The 15749-nt window shown below is 37.8% G+C and overlaps 1 protein-coding gene across 1 annotated transcript; it reads right to left on the bottom strand.

Moving 5' to 3' along the window:
* Nucleotides 1-502: 502 nt before the first annotated feature.
* LOC149827611 (plant cysteine oxidase 2-like) lies at nucleotides 503-6377 on the bottom strand. Its single transcript, XM_090019530.1, has 5 exons — nucleotides 6005-6377; nucleotides 2111-2229; nucleotides 1274-1427; nucleotides 987-1190; nucleotides 503-831 (listed from the first exon to the last, which is right to left on the bottom strand). The coding sequence occupies exons 1-5, from the start codon at nucleotides 6237-6239 to the stop codon at nucleotides 701-703; spliced, it is 843 nt and encodes a 280-aa protein (XP_089875656.1). The 5' UTR covers nucleotides 6240-6377; the 3' UTR covers nucleotides 503-700.
* Nucleotides 6378-15749: the final 9372 nt, after the last annotated feature.

Genomic DNA, 15749 nt, shown 5'->3' with positions numbered 1-15749 from the left:
ATTTCTAATAATTCAGTGACTCATATAACATTAGGTGGAAAAGGTTTTTTTACCATCTTTTTGTATATATAGGACTCACATTTTCTAAATTGAGATTCATTAAAGGTAAGAATTATTTCTTATTATGCAAGTTTTTTCATTTTCTTTAGGTTTATATGTCCAAGTCTTTTATGTCATGTATTCAGATTAATAATTTAGACACAGTCAATATAAGAGGAAAAGTTATCTTTATTATCGCATAACTTAAACATGTCATGTTCTTTGTCAAACTTTCATTCAAACAATATCCTACCATGTTTTTCAATTGTGACCTTTCCTGTGACAAATTCTAATGTACCATTTAAACTTCATATTGAAGTAACTTTTTCCAACATGAACTTTCCTAAATCACCCAATGTGAGAGAAAGACTTACCGGCCTACCTAAAACACACTGGTTTGATGGTGCAGAATTAGTTATATATTAGGAATTAATACATGTAAGAAACTGCCCTAGACTGTGAGTAGAAAATTTGAAGCTCAACTAAATCACATGTGAAATGAAAAAGTATCTGTTTACACGAATTGAATATAAAAAAAACAGAGATTACAACACAAAAGCTGAAAAAGGGGGTTCTAAACCCTTGTGACGAAACTATGCGGTTGTTAGCAAAATTAATGCAGCCACCATAACAGTTGCTCTATCATTTGAAACACCAACTATCAGAAGTCCTCAATAATCCAGGGACCTGTATATGTTACGCCATCTACAGGAAACTCTTCGGGTGTCGGCTGCTCGATCTCTTCTAACCATCTATAACAAGTTGTGTCATCATCAACAGGAGGAGTTGGTCCTGAGATTCAGAAAAGGAAAGCCATCATCAGTATAAGTTGGAGAATGTAAGAAATCATTCAAAAGAGACATCTTAGTAGTAAGTAGCATACAATTAAAAATATCATCAAGTTCACAACACTAAGAACTCAGAATATAAGCAGCATATGCACTAACCAGAATAACTAGAATAAGGTAATTCCCGGTAATAGGTGCAATCCCGGCCTTTGGGAACCGAATATGGTGGACCGAGCACATCAAGCACCGCGCATGGCGTCACGGCTTGCAAGGAATGCAAGTTGCCTCCTGAAGCTGGATAGAGCACCGAAGTATTGCAAGGGGCAGTGAATACACTGTCAACCTTCAACCTTGCTAGTTCCACTGTCAAAGTGCGCCTTGGTCAATTCAACTCCAAATGGCAATGACACAAGAAAATTAAATCCAAAACACAGAGTTGTACTCACCATGAGAAGGCAAATCATTTTCTGATTCAAATGGTTCAACCCAATCATATGATTTGAGATGCACCGATCCAAATAAAAGTTTGCTGAAAACAGTCATGCCGGGGTGATTATGCAGTGGAATGATAGCTGATGTAGGGAGCAAGAAAATACCAATCTGGACAAAAGATTAATTCCATTAGAAGAAGAACCAAAGACAAGTCTAACTTACTACCAAGGTCCATGTGAGTGTAAACAAAAAAAACAAAAAACAAAAATGTGAATGTATTACACATGTTAACGAGTTTGCAACCAAAAGGACTACAGAAAATTGAAAATAACAGAGTGAAGCTGAAGCCCATAATTTTCCACTACCCACCCAGCTGCCATAGGTGTCTAAGAACCAATAGATGATGAATCATAACTATACAGATCATTATCCAGGCTATAAATAATGGAAGATCTCCCAAGTCCCAACCTTCAATTACAACAGGACAGCTTTCAAAATTCATGACAGTGAAAGTTAAGAACATTTGAACTAGCTCAAAATACATTTTGTGTAGCACAGACATAGATAATTGTAAATGGTTACCAGGACTTTGCTCAAGATGACTAAATACTTTTTTGGATGTCCACAAGAATTAATGAATCTCATGAACTAAGCAAGTTCTAATACTCAATTTCTGTCACTGACTGGTACACATATTACGCCGATGAACCACAGCTAGAGCAATGCCAGGAATTTGACAAGTTGATTTTTCTTCAGAAACAACAATGTTAATCTTAACTAACACCAATGCAATACATATATCCAAGATAATCCCACTTTTATTGATAATTAGCAGGTATACTAATACTCACCGAAAAGTTCTCGCGCTCTTCTATGTGCATATATGTCACTCTTGGAGTTCCATTCACAGAACTACTGTTGCCGAAGAAAAAATCTTCACTTAACCCGACATCAGCTGGCTTCATCCTATCTGTGACAGAATGCCCACTTCGTAAGCAACTAAGGCAGCATCATAAACTCCAAGGTCAAGCTAAAATGCATGAGCAACTGAGAATGCAGCCAGAGTTCAAGATATAACTTAGTTACTTATTATGCTGGCACATCACAACTAATACTCGCGAGCAGAAAAGGTAAAACGTTTTACCTAAAATTCTTCACAGGGAAGCGACAGTACTTGTCCTGCATTGTGGCAAAGCAGGTTATATGTTCCCCCCCGATGATTCACTGAATCCCACATCTGTGTTTGGGGCTTTGAATGAGCACCACGTCTACAAGCACATGGGGCTCGTATTCCCGTGTATGTTGACATAACTTTGCATCGGACTCTGGTGTTGTTGCAAAGACTTAAGTACCCTTTATTGCTATTCTTCTCATAAAGTGATGGTTTGAGAAAATGACAAAAATGCCTTTCATTCAAAAAAGAAAAAACAAATAGTTCAAAAAAAGGACAAACATGTCCTCCATCCAGAAAGTCGAGGATGATGTTGACTCTTCAAAGTCTTTTTCTTTTTCTGTTCAAAAAAAGGACAAACATGTTTTCTTCTTCTTTCTCCGTAAAACACTGTAAAACCCTTTCTCTCTCTAGAGAAGAAATCAAGGGAAACAAAGAGTTCTTCCTGGAGAAGGCCATGAACATCAACCCTCTCACTCTCTCTCCCTTCTCTTTCTACTTCTGTGCACATCCAACATTGCTGCATCGTCATCTTCTTCTTCTTTCTTCTTCGTAAAACACTGTAAAACCCTCTCTCTCTGTAAAGAAAAAATCAAGAGAGGTAAAGGGTTCCTCCTGGAGAAGGCCATGAACACCAACCCTCTCACTCTCTCTCCCTTCTCTCTCTACTTGTGTGCCTGATTTAGAGTTTTTGCCCTTACAGGAGGGGGGTCCGGAGGCTCCCCCCGGCGCGGATCCAACAATGATTTGTAGTATTATCGGGCTTTCCTACAGCAATTTGTAGTCGGGATCCGCGCCGGGGGGGAGCCCCCGGACCCCCCTCCTGTAAGGGCAAAAACTCTAAATCAGGCACACAAGTAGAGAGAGAAGGGAGAGAGAGTGAGAGGGTTGGTGTTCATGGCCTTCTCCAGGAGGAACCCTTTACCTCTCTTGATTTCTTCTCTACAGAGAGAGAGGGTTTTACAGTGTTTTACGAAGAAGGAAGAAGAAGAAGATGACGATGCAGCAATGTAGGATCGTCTGTTGGATGTGCACAGAAGTAGAGAGAGAAAGGAGAGAGAGTGAGAGGGTTGATGTTCATGGCCTTCTCCAGGAAGAACTCTTTGTTTCCCTTGATTTCTTCTCTAGAGAGAGAAAGGGTTTTACAGTGTTTTACGGAGAAAGAAGAAGAAAACATGTTTGTCCTTTTTTTGAACAGAAAAAGAAGAAGACTTTGAAGAGTCAACATCATCCTCGACTTTCTGGATGGAGGACATGTTCTTTTTTTGAACTATTTGTTTTTTCTTTTTTGAATGAAAGGCATTTTTGTCATTTTCTCAAACCATCACTTTATGAGAAGAATAGCAATAAAGGGTACTTAAGTCTTTGCAACAACACCAGAGTCCGATGCAAAGTTATGTCAACATACACGGGAATACGAGCCCCATGTGCTTGTATACGTGGTGCTCATTCAAAGCCCCGAACACAGACGTGGGATTCAGTGAATCATGGGGGGCGAACATACACAACCCTCTCGCATTGTGGGGGCGAACAACTACTTTTATGGTACAACAAGGACAAATGTCATGTGTTGTGTTGGTATTGTACATTAATGTTGTAACCCACTGTTTTACCAGATCCGCGCTACTACAACTGCACCTAAAGGAAACATGACATCTGATAGCTAGAGAACTTTGCAACAGACTATAAATGTTAGAGCCTGTGAAGAAAGGGGGACAATGGAGGTGTATCTTGATGCAACCGCTTATTGGAAAAAGTGGGATAAGTTGATATACTACATTCTGCTATAAAATGCAATATCCCAGATTATCCAACTTTCCAGCACAATTTGATGCATTCAAGCAGCAAAGAAAGACATGAATCTTTTCATGGAAAAACTAAAACAGGAAAGCTTAAAAATTGAAAAGCATATTTGGAAATGGTTCCATGATGCAAATTTGAGTTTGAAAATTAAGCCCTCATAGCAATCTGCAAACCACCTGTAAGGTTATGCAAGTTTTTCTCCCTAAATCTCCTCCATATTTCTTAAATCCCCGCAAAAAAATCCCTCAGTTTTGTGCAACTGGTAACGTGAGAGGACTTGATTTTTTGGGTAACCATTTCAGTTAGATTGAATTAAATGGTAATAATACCCTTCATGATTAAAGGATAAAAAATATCCATCGCTCTCATTCCCATGAGGGCAAATAAGTACTTTTCAACTCCAAAAGGCAATACGGAAAACTGAAAAAGGTCATGTTTCCCGAAGTGAGACCCACTTTCAGAAGCTTTAGCACTTTTGAAAAAACCTGTCGCCCCATATCAGAAAATTCAGAAAAGTTAGGCCCAGCTTATGCAATTAGGGGCAACATGTTGGCCCCTAAACGGAAATTTTCCTGAAATGGTTCGAATGTTCAAACTGGGAAGGCAATAGATCCCGACCCGCTCATGCAGGTCTCCAACGGTCAAACCCAAAATCGAAAACACAGGTAGGGCCCACCTTTTGGTCAACGGGGCAACCTGTTCCGAACCAAGACGGCAGGACCCACCACGTGAATGTGCTCACAAAGCTGTCTAAGTACGGAACATGCACAAGATCTCGTGAAACCTAACCAAGTTAAAGGTACAAAATCAAAAACATCCAAACAGTCCCCCAAGTCCTATGTATATAAGGACAGCCTATTTGGCTCGGAACTCATCAAGCGTGGGGAGTACCCTATCATCTTCAACAATTGTGAGCCGTTGATCTTTTACTTTCTTAAAAATTGAATAAATGTTGTGTTAGTAATTGGTGCTATTGAAGGCATGGAACTGTTGAACTAGAAATCATATGCTTAAGTTTTATCGACTCAATCTGATCACTAATTATATGGGTAAATATTGGTTACTAATGAGTAGAAATAAATAGTTTCTTAAAAAAAATACCAATTTATTTAGATCAAGGGTTGCTGATGTTATCTACATGGTTCTTTTAGTAGAAAACTTGTTTTGAATCATGTGATTATGACAAGTAATTAGGTTTTTAAACGAGTTCAAAAATCAACGGCCCACAACGTGCAAGATCACAATTTTACATCGGAAAATCAGGATCTAAGGTTTGATCCTTAACAAACAAATCATGCTAAACACATCTATGTGATTAGATTGAGTAGATACAACTTGCACCTATGATTTCTAGCACATTAGTTGCTTACCTTCATTAGTAGCAAATGTTTTCTTATATATTCAGACCATTTATATGTATATATACATATATTCCCGTTTTGTTAAAAGGATAACTTGCAAACGCGTTAAGATCGTCGTCAAAATGCCAAAAATTATGTTTGAATACTTTCCGGTCCCTTGCTTATTCTCTTCTACAAGTCTTCTTCTCGTTAGAATCCCTTGTTTAACTCATGAAAACATCGTTTTTTGTGTTTTTTTAGCTATATATATTCATTTTCCGCTTTAGATTTATATCAAGCAACATGGACGGCTAGGATTTGCATTAGATCTACGTCCACCAAGTGCAGACATGCAAGAGAGAGAGAGAGAGAGAGAGAGAGAGAGAGAGAGAGAGAGAGAGAGAGAGAGAGAGAGAGAGAGAGGTACTCACCGAGAATGGACCTCATCCTCTGCACGTCATGCGGGCACGGGATGGTCCCGGGGCCCCGGAACACCTCGTTGCAGAGGTCGAACACCTCCTGAACCAGCGGCCTCGACGTCCGGCGCCTCATCCTCCGGCACCCGATCCCGGCGACGCCACTCTCCTCGCCCCCGACTAACAGCTTCCCATCTCTCGACGCCACCCGCCGCTTCCTGTCCTCCACCACCCTCCTCCCGATTTTCATCTGAACTCCTCTTTCTATCAAAACCACTCAGGCGCTCAAGGGACAGTCTCAAATAGACAGTTTCTAAGAAGCCCAAAGCCTTACAACAGGTAACGGAGGCGTACAAAGGTTTTCTCTTTCAACAAGAAGATTGACCTTCGAATGCAAAAAAAGAAGAAGATCGGCTTGAGTTTCTCTCCCCAACCTCGAGAGTGAAGGCTAAACAAGAGCAACAAACTCGAGCTCTCTAACCAATCTGGATATTAATATATCAAACTCTATACGATTTAATCGGGATGAGCCCTTACAAAGAAATAAGCAAAGGGCAGAACCCGTCCACCTTCACCACTTCCTCCTCCTCTCTTTGGAAATGAGAAAGTCAGATAGTGAGCGAGCCTTTATATCATAAACAGGAAAATCCAGATAATTCCTGAAAAAAATGTCCGGAACTGGAAAAATCCAAGGCCAGGGTGGGTAGAGTTGGAGGTAGGAAGGAATAAATACGTGTAAAACAGGAAAGAAAACCAGGTGCCGAGAAACCCATCCTTCATTTTTGTTATTTGTAGTTCGAAAGAAAAAAAGAATACGAGAGGAGAGAGAGAATGAGTACAAGTGGGAACAAGAAGAGTTAGAGTTGGAGATTCTACTTTTTTAGAGAGAGAAAGAGATAGAGGGTGGGTGGTTTTCTGATGGAGGGTAGGGGTCAGAGTCGTGGAAAAACCAGGGGAGTTTTTCTCGCCCCTGTATTTTCATCAAATCCGTGGGGAGAAGAAACCCCCGGTTTTGTAGCACCAGCTTTTTAAAATTAAGAAAAAATGGTAAGGTTGCGAAGGAAAAGACGGTTGCGTCCCTCTCTGGACCCACCGGTCACGTTTTGTGGCACGAGGGCCCCGTTGTTTTCATTTTTCTGTGGCGTTTTCAAACAAGGGCCCATCTTAGATCATATTTCCATAATGGGACTCCAGTTTTCAAAAAAGAGCGTTTTCAACCACAGTCGCAGACTCGCAAATGCTGTTTTTTTGGAAAATATAGAAGGAAAAACTCCGTTATATTTTGAAAAAACAAGTTTTTTTTTTCGAAAAAATCAGCATAAATTTCAGTAAGGTTCGGATCTTGGTGTAACCATGTGTGACCCGATTGGAGCTACCATTACGGGAACTGGATTTGGAGGCAACAGATCCAAAATTTCATGTAAAATAGGTGAAACTTACCTGATTGGATGTGGTAGGGAATTGGGATCACCAAATCCAACTAAGCTGATTCTAACGGGAGAGGTTAGCCTGGTTGGAACCGTCCTCGGCTGTCATATGGGCAGTCGGGGTTCGATTCCCGCAGGCGTTTCCTGCAGCCGGACAGCGAATATGTCTCCGCGGACAGGTTAAATATGGAAAAAACTAAAACTGATTTTGCTTGTTGGATATCTGAACTAAACTGGTGTCACCGACATCCCTGTTTAGGTGGGCCCTTATCTGGGTTGGAAAATACCCAATCCAGATCCATATTCCAATTGGTTTTGGATCGTGGCAGTAGCAACTTAGTAAGCTTATCAAACCCATGAACAAGGTTAAATGCCGGACAACTGTTGGATCCAATTTGTCACTAGGCCCATAAACTGGTTGGATCAAGCCGAGCTTGATTCACGATAAGATTGGACCAACCAAGATCTGTGTGCATCCTGATCCAAATCGAATCCAGCCATGCCATTTCAAACATGAATACTTTTTTCCTTTTTTGGTTTAAGAAAATGTATTTGATCGAAAACTGAACAAGATCCTATACAGCATGATGTGACTCCATACACATTATAACGGGTCCAAATTGGATCCAAGAGCTAATCTGATTGATCATGGCATCATGGTTCTGGTATCCGGGAAAATGCCATTTGGAACCCTTACCATGATGAAATTTGGGTCATATATCCGATCCACTATGGACAGTCCTATAAGGGTTTGGGCCCATTGGGACCTTGTTCAGTAAGTTAAGGTCCACATCTCACTCACAGAAGCATGCGTTACAACGAAGTAATAAATATCTAGACCGTTGATCTGGACAATAAGAGGGTCAACATTATGTAAACATCCTGGCTGTACGACCATATAGGATCTCCATTCCATAAGACTAGTCACAGTACACCACTAGCCTTCGTCCATCTAAAAGATGGACGGTACTCGAGCTTTGTGCTGAGTGTCAACACCACCATTAGGTCTGCGAACAGGTCAGATAATGGATCATAGTAGATGCCAATCTGGATCCAATTTTTAGAAACAAATCCTAATCCAAATCTACGTCTGAACTGCATATCATGTAGCAGGTGGACCTAGAAGTTAATATTGGCCATACTGGATCCTACAGAAAAAAGGTGGGGTTGGAAACAAGACTTTTACTTGTAAAACAGGTGTAAATTGATTGGATTTAATCTAAACACAGATACATACCCATGAAAAAAGGATTGGTCTAAATCCAAATTTGGAGTCAAGAAAAATATAAGCTTAAATCGAATCTGAATACTAAGATCCATATCTAAGAATAATGTAACATATTTGGGTAAGAGGTTCAATCAAAACTGATCCACGTGCACTCGGTGTGTTTGCCTTGTAACCATAATCAAGGATGTAAATGGTTCTGATTCAGGTCAGATCAAGCTAATACCAAATCCAATTAATCGTATATTGGCTAATTGGATTCGAATTTGGATTTGGATTTTGGATAAAATACTACATTGAACCCAAAAAAATACATTTAATGGGATTCAAATATCCATCAAATTTGGTCATGAAATTCTAAACCAAATCAAAATCCTATTACTAATCAGATTCAGTTTTCTTAACCAAATCGGACTAATCAGATTCGGAATCGTGTTGGATGCCAGATATATCCGACCCATGATAGTTTCTCTCATTTATTACAAAAATCTATAATAATAAACAATTCGTTTTGTTTTTGATAAAAGAAGCATTAATTTACTTTATCTTTTAGTCATCGGTGGGTTGGCTTTTCATTCAATTCAATATTTTTTATAACAATAAGATCTGGCATTACGTACACTGATTATTGCATGAGAAAGGGACCATACACAGATGTTAGGTGAGAGTCAATTGCTTGCAAAGTTATCCATTTCTTTTTCCGTATGTTCATGCATTAAATGATACAGGCATGAAGAATGCCTATGTCACAAGACGCTCCGTTTCCACCCCTCTGAAGGGTCTAAATGGATCGGGTTTAATAAGATAGTGGACCCGAATCAAATACTTTCTAAATACTGATCCTTAAGTAAGATTTGGCAGTACACTCAGGTTGGTTCAATTAGTATTCTATGTAGGATCCATGTCCAAATTTAAGCCAAGTTAATCTGTTTTCACTTTTAACATATAATAAGCTTCTTCTATGTTTTCTTGTATCAAACTTAATATTATTAAGTACATTTTGGATTCAGATTTAAAGCTACTTTATATTGAGAACTACCAATCTGCTTTAAAATTTTAACAAACTTTGGACTCAAGTTTTTTTTTAAGCCAAAGATACTATAGGAGGATAAGATCTTCACAAAAACATAGTCTCTCACTTCAAAAGTCAATGAGCACCGTTTCTTGTCAGCATAACTCTTCTGTTTGCCTTGTGTCATAAGCAACTTCTGTCGAGTCATCTGCACTTGATTTGGGTAATGTTGAATGATCTCAAGTAAATCTAAAACTCATTCACTAACCTCGCTTTAACAATTCGAAGAACAACAAGACCTTCCGTACAAAACCTCATATATATATATATATAAGGTCATCTAAATGCTCGTATAGTAGTTATGCTTTTTTCACTCATCGGACCACTCTAAAACATAAGCACGTAGCATATCCTTAAAGGTCTAAACAGTCATCTTTGACGGACCATCGGTCTGAGGATGAGAAGTTATGCTAAACTTCAACTTTAACATTGAATTTAATTTAGCTAGCGCACAAGTATGTTCGTAGCTTTCGAAAGTGAGCCATGTAAGCCAGGGTGATGGTGAGCCGCACCCAATTAGGTTAGACTCACTGTGGGTGGGTTCATTAAGTGGCCTGATTGTCAACGAGGGTTTTTCATGATAAACAAAAAAAAAATTCAAATCAAGCTTCGGCTTACCCCTCAACCTGAGAGAGTAGCCAAGCTTCGGCTTACGCAAGAGGTGACACCCATGGGATTTGAACATCTGTTTGATTACCTTGGATCTAGGTGTGGGACCTGTGTGTGTGCGTGCATGCATGCATGCATGCGTGTATGTCTATGACCATGCCCCCAAAACTCAGATCCTGTTTGCCTGATGATGCAACAGTGTTACACGCAAAGGAAAGATTGGATCTCGGGGCATCCCCATGTGTTTGGCACGTGAATGCATGTGAATAGAAACCTTCTTATTGGAGTGGTAAAGCAGCAACCATAGCACACAGATAACCAATAGGGAAAACAAGGATCCCAAACTCATTCCCCCTGTCTAGTCGGACATGATTGGAGCCCTAAAGTAGACTAAAACTAGGGAATGTTCAGATGCAGCCAAACATCTAAAGGTTTTCTTGGGTCTTGAATTTTCCAATGTAATAGCTGGATTGCCACAATCACCCTCTCAAAATGCAAACATCCAAAAGTTTGCCTTGTTTTTTACTTTCCCATTTGGTACGTAGCTGAATCATAGCGACAAATCTCTCGAGATTTATGAAAAATCTTGCGAAAATATTGCGAGAAATTACCTGAAAGTTTAAAAAAAAATGGCAATTTCTCGTGATATTTTTATTTCTCATGCATGATTTTTTTTGTCAGAAGCATAACTATTGCATTTTTTATCGGCTATTTATCATTAAAAACCATCTATTTTTTATTTTTGTATTTTTTTTATTATTATAAAACTATTTTTTATTGCCAATTTTTTTTTGCCCAAAAAATATGATATTTACAGAAAAAAAATATTTTTCATGAGTTTTTGGCTGCCGAGATTTTGCTGTTTTTTTTACTATTGTCACTATGAGCTGAATTGGTAGAGCCATCCTATAATTGATGCAAACGTCCAAAAGTTTCCTGGATCTTGATTTTCCTATGGGTGCATTTGAATCTGATCTTGACAGCAGATCCAAAGATCTCTAGTCGTCACGCCTCACAATTAGGGATCAACGGGTCGGGTTTGTTTCAGACCCAGGTAGAACCAGATTTTCGGGTATAGTATTGCGTTGAGACCCGGGTCTAATCAGGTCCACTGTAAGAAAAACCATACTCGGACCCGATAAAAACTACATCAACCAAACCCGTACCATACTCGGTAAAACCTTATTTTTTTTTATCATTTTTACATTGAAAAATTACAGGTCTTAATCGGGACATGTGTCAGGCCCGGGTCTGGTATAAAATTTTACAAAATATACCTGGGTCCATGTATTAATCGGACATTTGGGTCCGGACCTGGGTCTTAATCGGGTCTTATTATTTATCACCATACCTGAACCTATATAGGGTTTGGTTCGGGTCGGGTCCAAGTAAACCAGGCCCGTTGACACCCCTACTCACGATTGGGATTTTAAATCCATAGATTTGAGGTGATTTTGGCATAAAATGAGGATATCTATTAGATCGGCTGTTTGAATGGAGGTCTGATCAAGGCATGGGCCCTATGCCATGATCGTTGTGTTTGCGGATCTCTTTCAAGATGCATGGAAACCAAAAGCAGCGTATGTAACATGGGTCATGTCTAATCTAAGACCCAGACACCAGATCCAGTTTGAGAGCCGATCAAGTGGGTCTGGCGGTATTGCTAGCCCACAACTGTAGAGTTTGACAACCGGTCAAAGAAGGCTGGACCTCAAGGAATTTGCATGCGTGTAGATGTGTTTGTGATTGTTTATTTAGTAAAAAAAATATGCATTGGATTGCATCAATTATTAAAAAAAAAATAGAATCTTTTATCTTGGAATTTTAGTGTAATATCAATCGGGGAACTTTCACACATTTAGGAAATATATATGTGCATGAAAAGTACCTACCAATGAATGTTCCATATGAAATAAATCATAATAAACACATCTATTAGTTTAAACCAAGCAAAAATCACATATAAACATGTGTTTTGCTAAGAGCTAACTAGAGGCTTAATGAAAATAAGTTTTCACTAGAACATCTCTCTTTCGTACACAAAGTGTGTAACGGCTCCAAAACTCACCTTCAGGAGGCGTTTGGTCCGCCCTTTCCTTTTCATGAAAACGGAATCGGGCCACCCCCCACGGGAACCCTTTCCGCTGAAAGTGGGGGAATCTCGTGGATTTTGGGCTTTTTTTCTGTCGGGAAAAGGCGTGCACAGTTTGTTTGGTCATGGTGGCACCCGCAGAAATGCACACCCATAGATGCATTTCCGCAGAAAAGCCTTAGTTTTTGTGACACACAAATGCCTCATAAATATTATGAAATACTTTTTTCATAAAATTTTGAAGAAAATCTTTATATAAAAACATAAATACATCTCATCGATCCGGGGCACATCACAGATTCAAAATCAACATTTCACCATCAAAACAACAATTTATTTCAAACTATTGATGAAATGAAATAGTTCAAACTAATACAAAATATTTAATAAACTTCAACTTAAGTTCATAATTTTCATTCAACCCATTCTATTTAAAAGAAAAATAATGAATAATCTATAGATTCATCATCTCCAGCACTAGTCCCGCCATCACGCTGTTCAGCTATGTTTGAGTCTCACTACTTGAGAATATGAAACAATGACTGAGAACCACAATTATTGTACACAACCTTACATAATCCAATAGTATGATATAAAATATAAATCTAACAGACATTAACCTTAGAAAATGTTAAAATATGTGAAAAAATTCAAATATGGTTGCAATAACATAAGATACATAAACTAATGCATAATGCATGATGTAACTTTTATCTTTCTTATTGACATTTACTTTTGAATGCCTAAGCATATTAATTGCAATCAATTTAAGTTTTCTCTTAACCCCAATGTGAGTACTCTTCATAGAAAAAAAATGAGGTACAAAGCAATCCCTAAGGATATACTTTTTTCACACATACAATTATATTTTTTTTAACCAGGTATGCACCCGTTTCTTGGGGCCACATTAGGATACAACAACCACTTGATGACCACTGCTTGGTATACCAATAATGATTAAAAATTGAAGACCAAAATCATGTCATTCTCAAGTCTTATGGTGGCAAACGTTCCCTACTACCGTGGCCAAGGACAATGAGCAACTTATCATGATCTTGAAAAAAATTTCACGGAGTTCAGTACCACCCTATCCCCCACAACAACCATTCAAGGTTTCGACCTTCTTATAAGAAAACCAAAGAGCAAAAATTAATATACTCTTTGGGTATCTTTTACAACTTTAACTTTCATATGTTCTTTTCATAGAGAACAATTTTAGATCCACATTTATAGCTTGCACTCATGTCATATGAGCTTCATCTAGCTCAAACATGTGTACCATCTCATGCATCATTCGATTGAGCTATCTCTCCTCTCAAACACAACATTATACTTATCGTGTGTCAATATGTGCCATTCATCGTATGTATCATGACAACATTTAACTTTGCATTCAAATAATTTTTATAAGAGATTGCACCAGCACACTACCTCAATAGGCCTATATGCTTCTCGACAACATGCCAAAAACTCATCTGGTTCACCTCTTGAACTATCTCATGCATACAAGCAAAACTATATACTAACTCAAGATTGATAATGCAGAAACTTACCTAACGTTAGCAATTATATCATAAATCATACACAATGATTCAGACTCTAATATTTTAACTGAAGGTACTTACATATGTTAAATACATACTCTCAAAGTCTTCAACCTTAACTCATTACAGATCAAAAAATAAAATTTTTAGAACACATAAAATTTCTAATCACAGAATAAACTTGTCTAATTTTTTTCAAAAAAAAAATCATTATTAATTGTCTAGGAAGAATTAGATGCTCTGTAGGTAACTTCATATGTCAAATTCAAGCTCACAAAATTTTAGAATTTAAATTGATTTCAACCGAGAGATAAAAATCTTGAAACATGTACTATTTTTGTTACTTGATAGAATGTATCCCTGATAATTATAGATTCTAGACCAACTTTCACGAATTTCATCTCCAAACCATGAAGGTCGACCTCTAAAATTTTAACCATGTATTTTTCATATCTAGACTAATACACTTTAAAATTTCAGCTATAGATCTTGAGTATTTTGAAGCATATGCTTTTTACAAAATACTTTATCTATGCAAACTCATAGTCAGGACAAAATTTTTGTACCGACTTGCAGATAGCATATCTCAATCTACAACTCATCAGAGGTTGAAATTTGATCTGGAACTACTTTTACATGTATTCAATATTCCTACCAAATTTCAGGATTTATTTGTATATAGTTTGAGATAACAAGATTTATCTTTCTGACTGGTCAAATCAAAATAACACAACATAAAATTCTAGGTTTTTAAGAAATTCAAGATAAATGTTTATGAAGGAACTCTTGGTTTTAAAATTTATCGAACCTAGATCCTCTGTACTTTACCCATAAAAACAAGATTCAATGCTTGATTGGCCTATGATGAACCCCATACATGCTAAAAAATGTAAAATCTCATACCTAAATGCGATTTTTGTTCGGTTAAAACACCACACATAAAAATGAAGCTCAAATCATAATATAGCTATTTTGTGCCACATTTAGAAGACGAAAGAGATCATAGATCCCTTTCTCAATACATATGGTTACTGCCCATGACTAAGGTATAAACCTCACATTAGACCTAATACAAGAAAATAAGCTAAAACACGAATACGATAAACTAATATGGCCAGTCATAAAAAAAATCATGGAGTAGAAGGCTTATCTTGGCAACAACAACCTCTACAATGGCTGATTAGAAGACCAATAATCTCTTCTCCCTTGCAAGCTCATAGTCAAGACCCTACTAAATTTTAGGATTTATGGGTATGTAGTTTGAAAGAGGCAGATTTATCTTTCTCACTAGTCAAACTAAAATAACACAACACAAATTCTAGTTTTAAAAAAATTCAAGATAAATGTTTACGAAGGAAATCTTGGTTTTAAAATTTATCCAACCTAAATCCATTGTACTCAACATATAAAAACAAGATTTGATGCTCGATTGGACTACGATGAACCCCATACATGATGAAAAATGTAAAATCTTGTACCTTAATGTAGTTTTTGTTCGATTAAAACACCACACAAAAATGAAGCTTAAATCGTAATGTAGCTATATCGTGACACATTTAGAATACAAAAGATATCGTAGATCCCTTTCTCAATACATGTGGTTGCAACCCATGACTAAGGTACAAACCCCACATTAGACCCAATACAAGAAAATAAGCTAAAACACGAATACGATCAACTAATATATGACCAGTCATCAAAAAAATTATGGAGTAAAAGGCTTACCTAAGCAACAACAACTACAATAACTGCTTGGAAGATTAGTCATCTCTTTTCCCTTGCTCTCTTTTT

Source organism: Nuphar pumila, chromosome 10, assembly GCF_984573655.1.
Source record: "Nuphar pumila chromosome 10, dmNupPumi1.hap1.1, whole genome shotgun sequence".
NCBI classification, from domain to species: Eukaryota; Viridiplantae; Streptophyta; class Magnoliopsida; order Nymphaeales; family Nymphaeaceae; genus Nuphar; species Nuphar pumila.
This window is presented reverse-complemented; position numbering and strand designations above follow the sequence as displayed.

Coding starts and splice junctions, on each gene's coding strand:
- LOC149827611 (XM_090019530.1), bottom strand. CDS start 6,239: ATGAAAATCGGGAGGAGGGTGGTGGAGGACAGGAAGCGGCGGGTGGCG. Junction 2,230..6,004: donor GAGGATGAGGTCCATTCTCG/GTGAGTACCTCT, acceptor ATTCTGTCACAG/ATAGGATGAAGCCAGCTGAT. Junction 1,428..2,110: donor AAGAGCGCGAGAACTTTTCG/GTGAGTATTAGT, acceptor TCTTTTGTCCAG/ATTGGTATTTTCTTGCTCCC.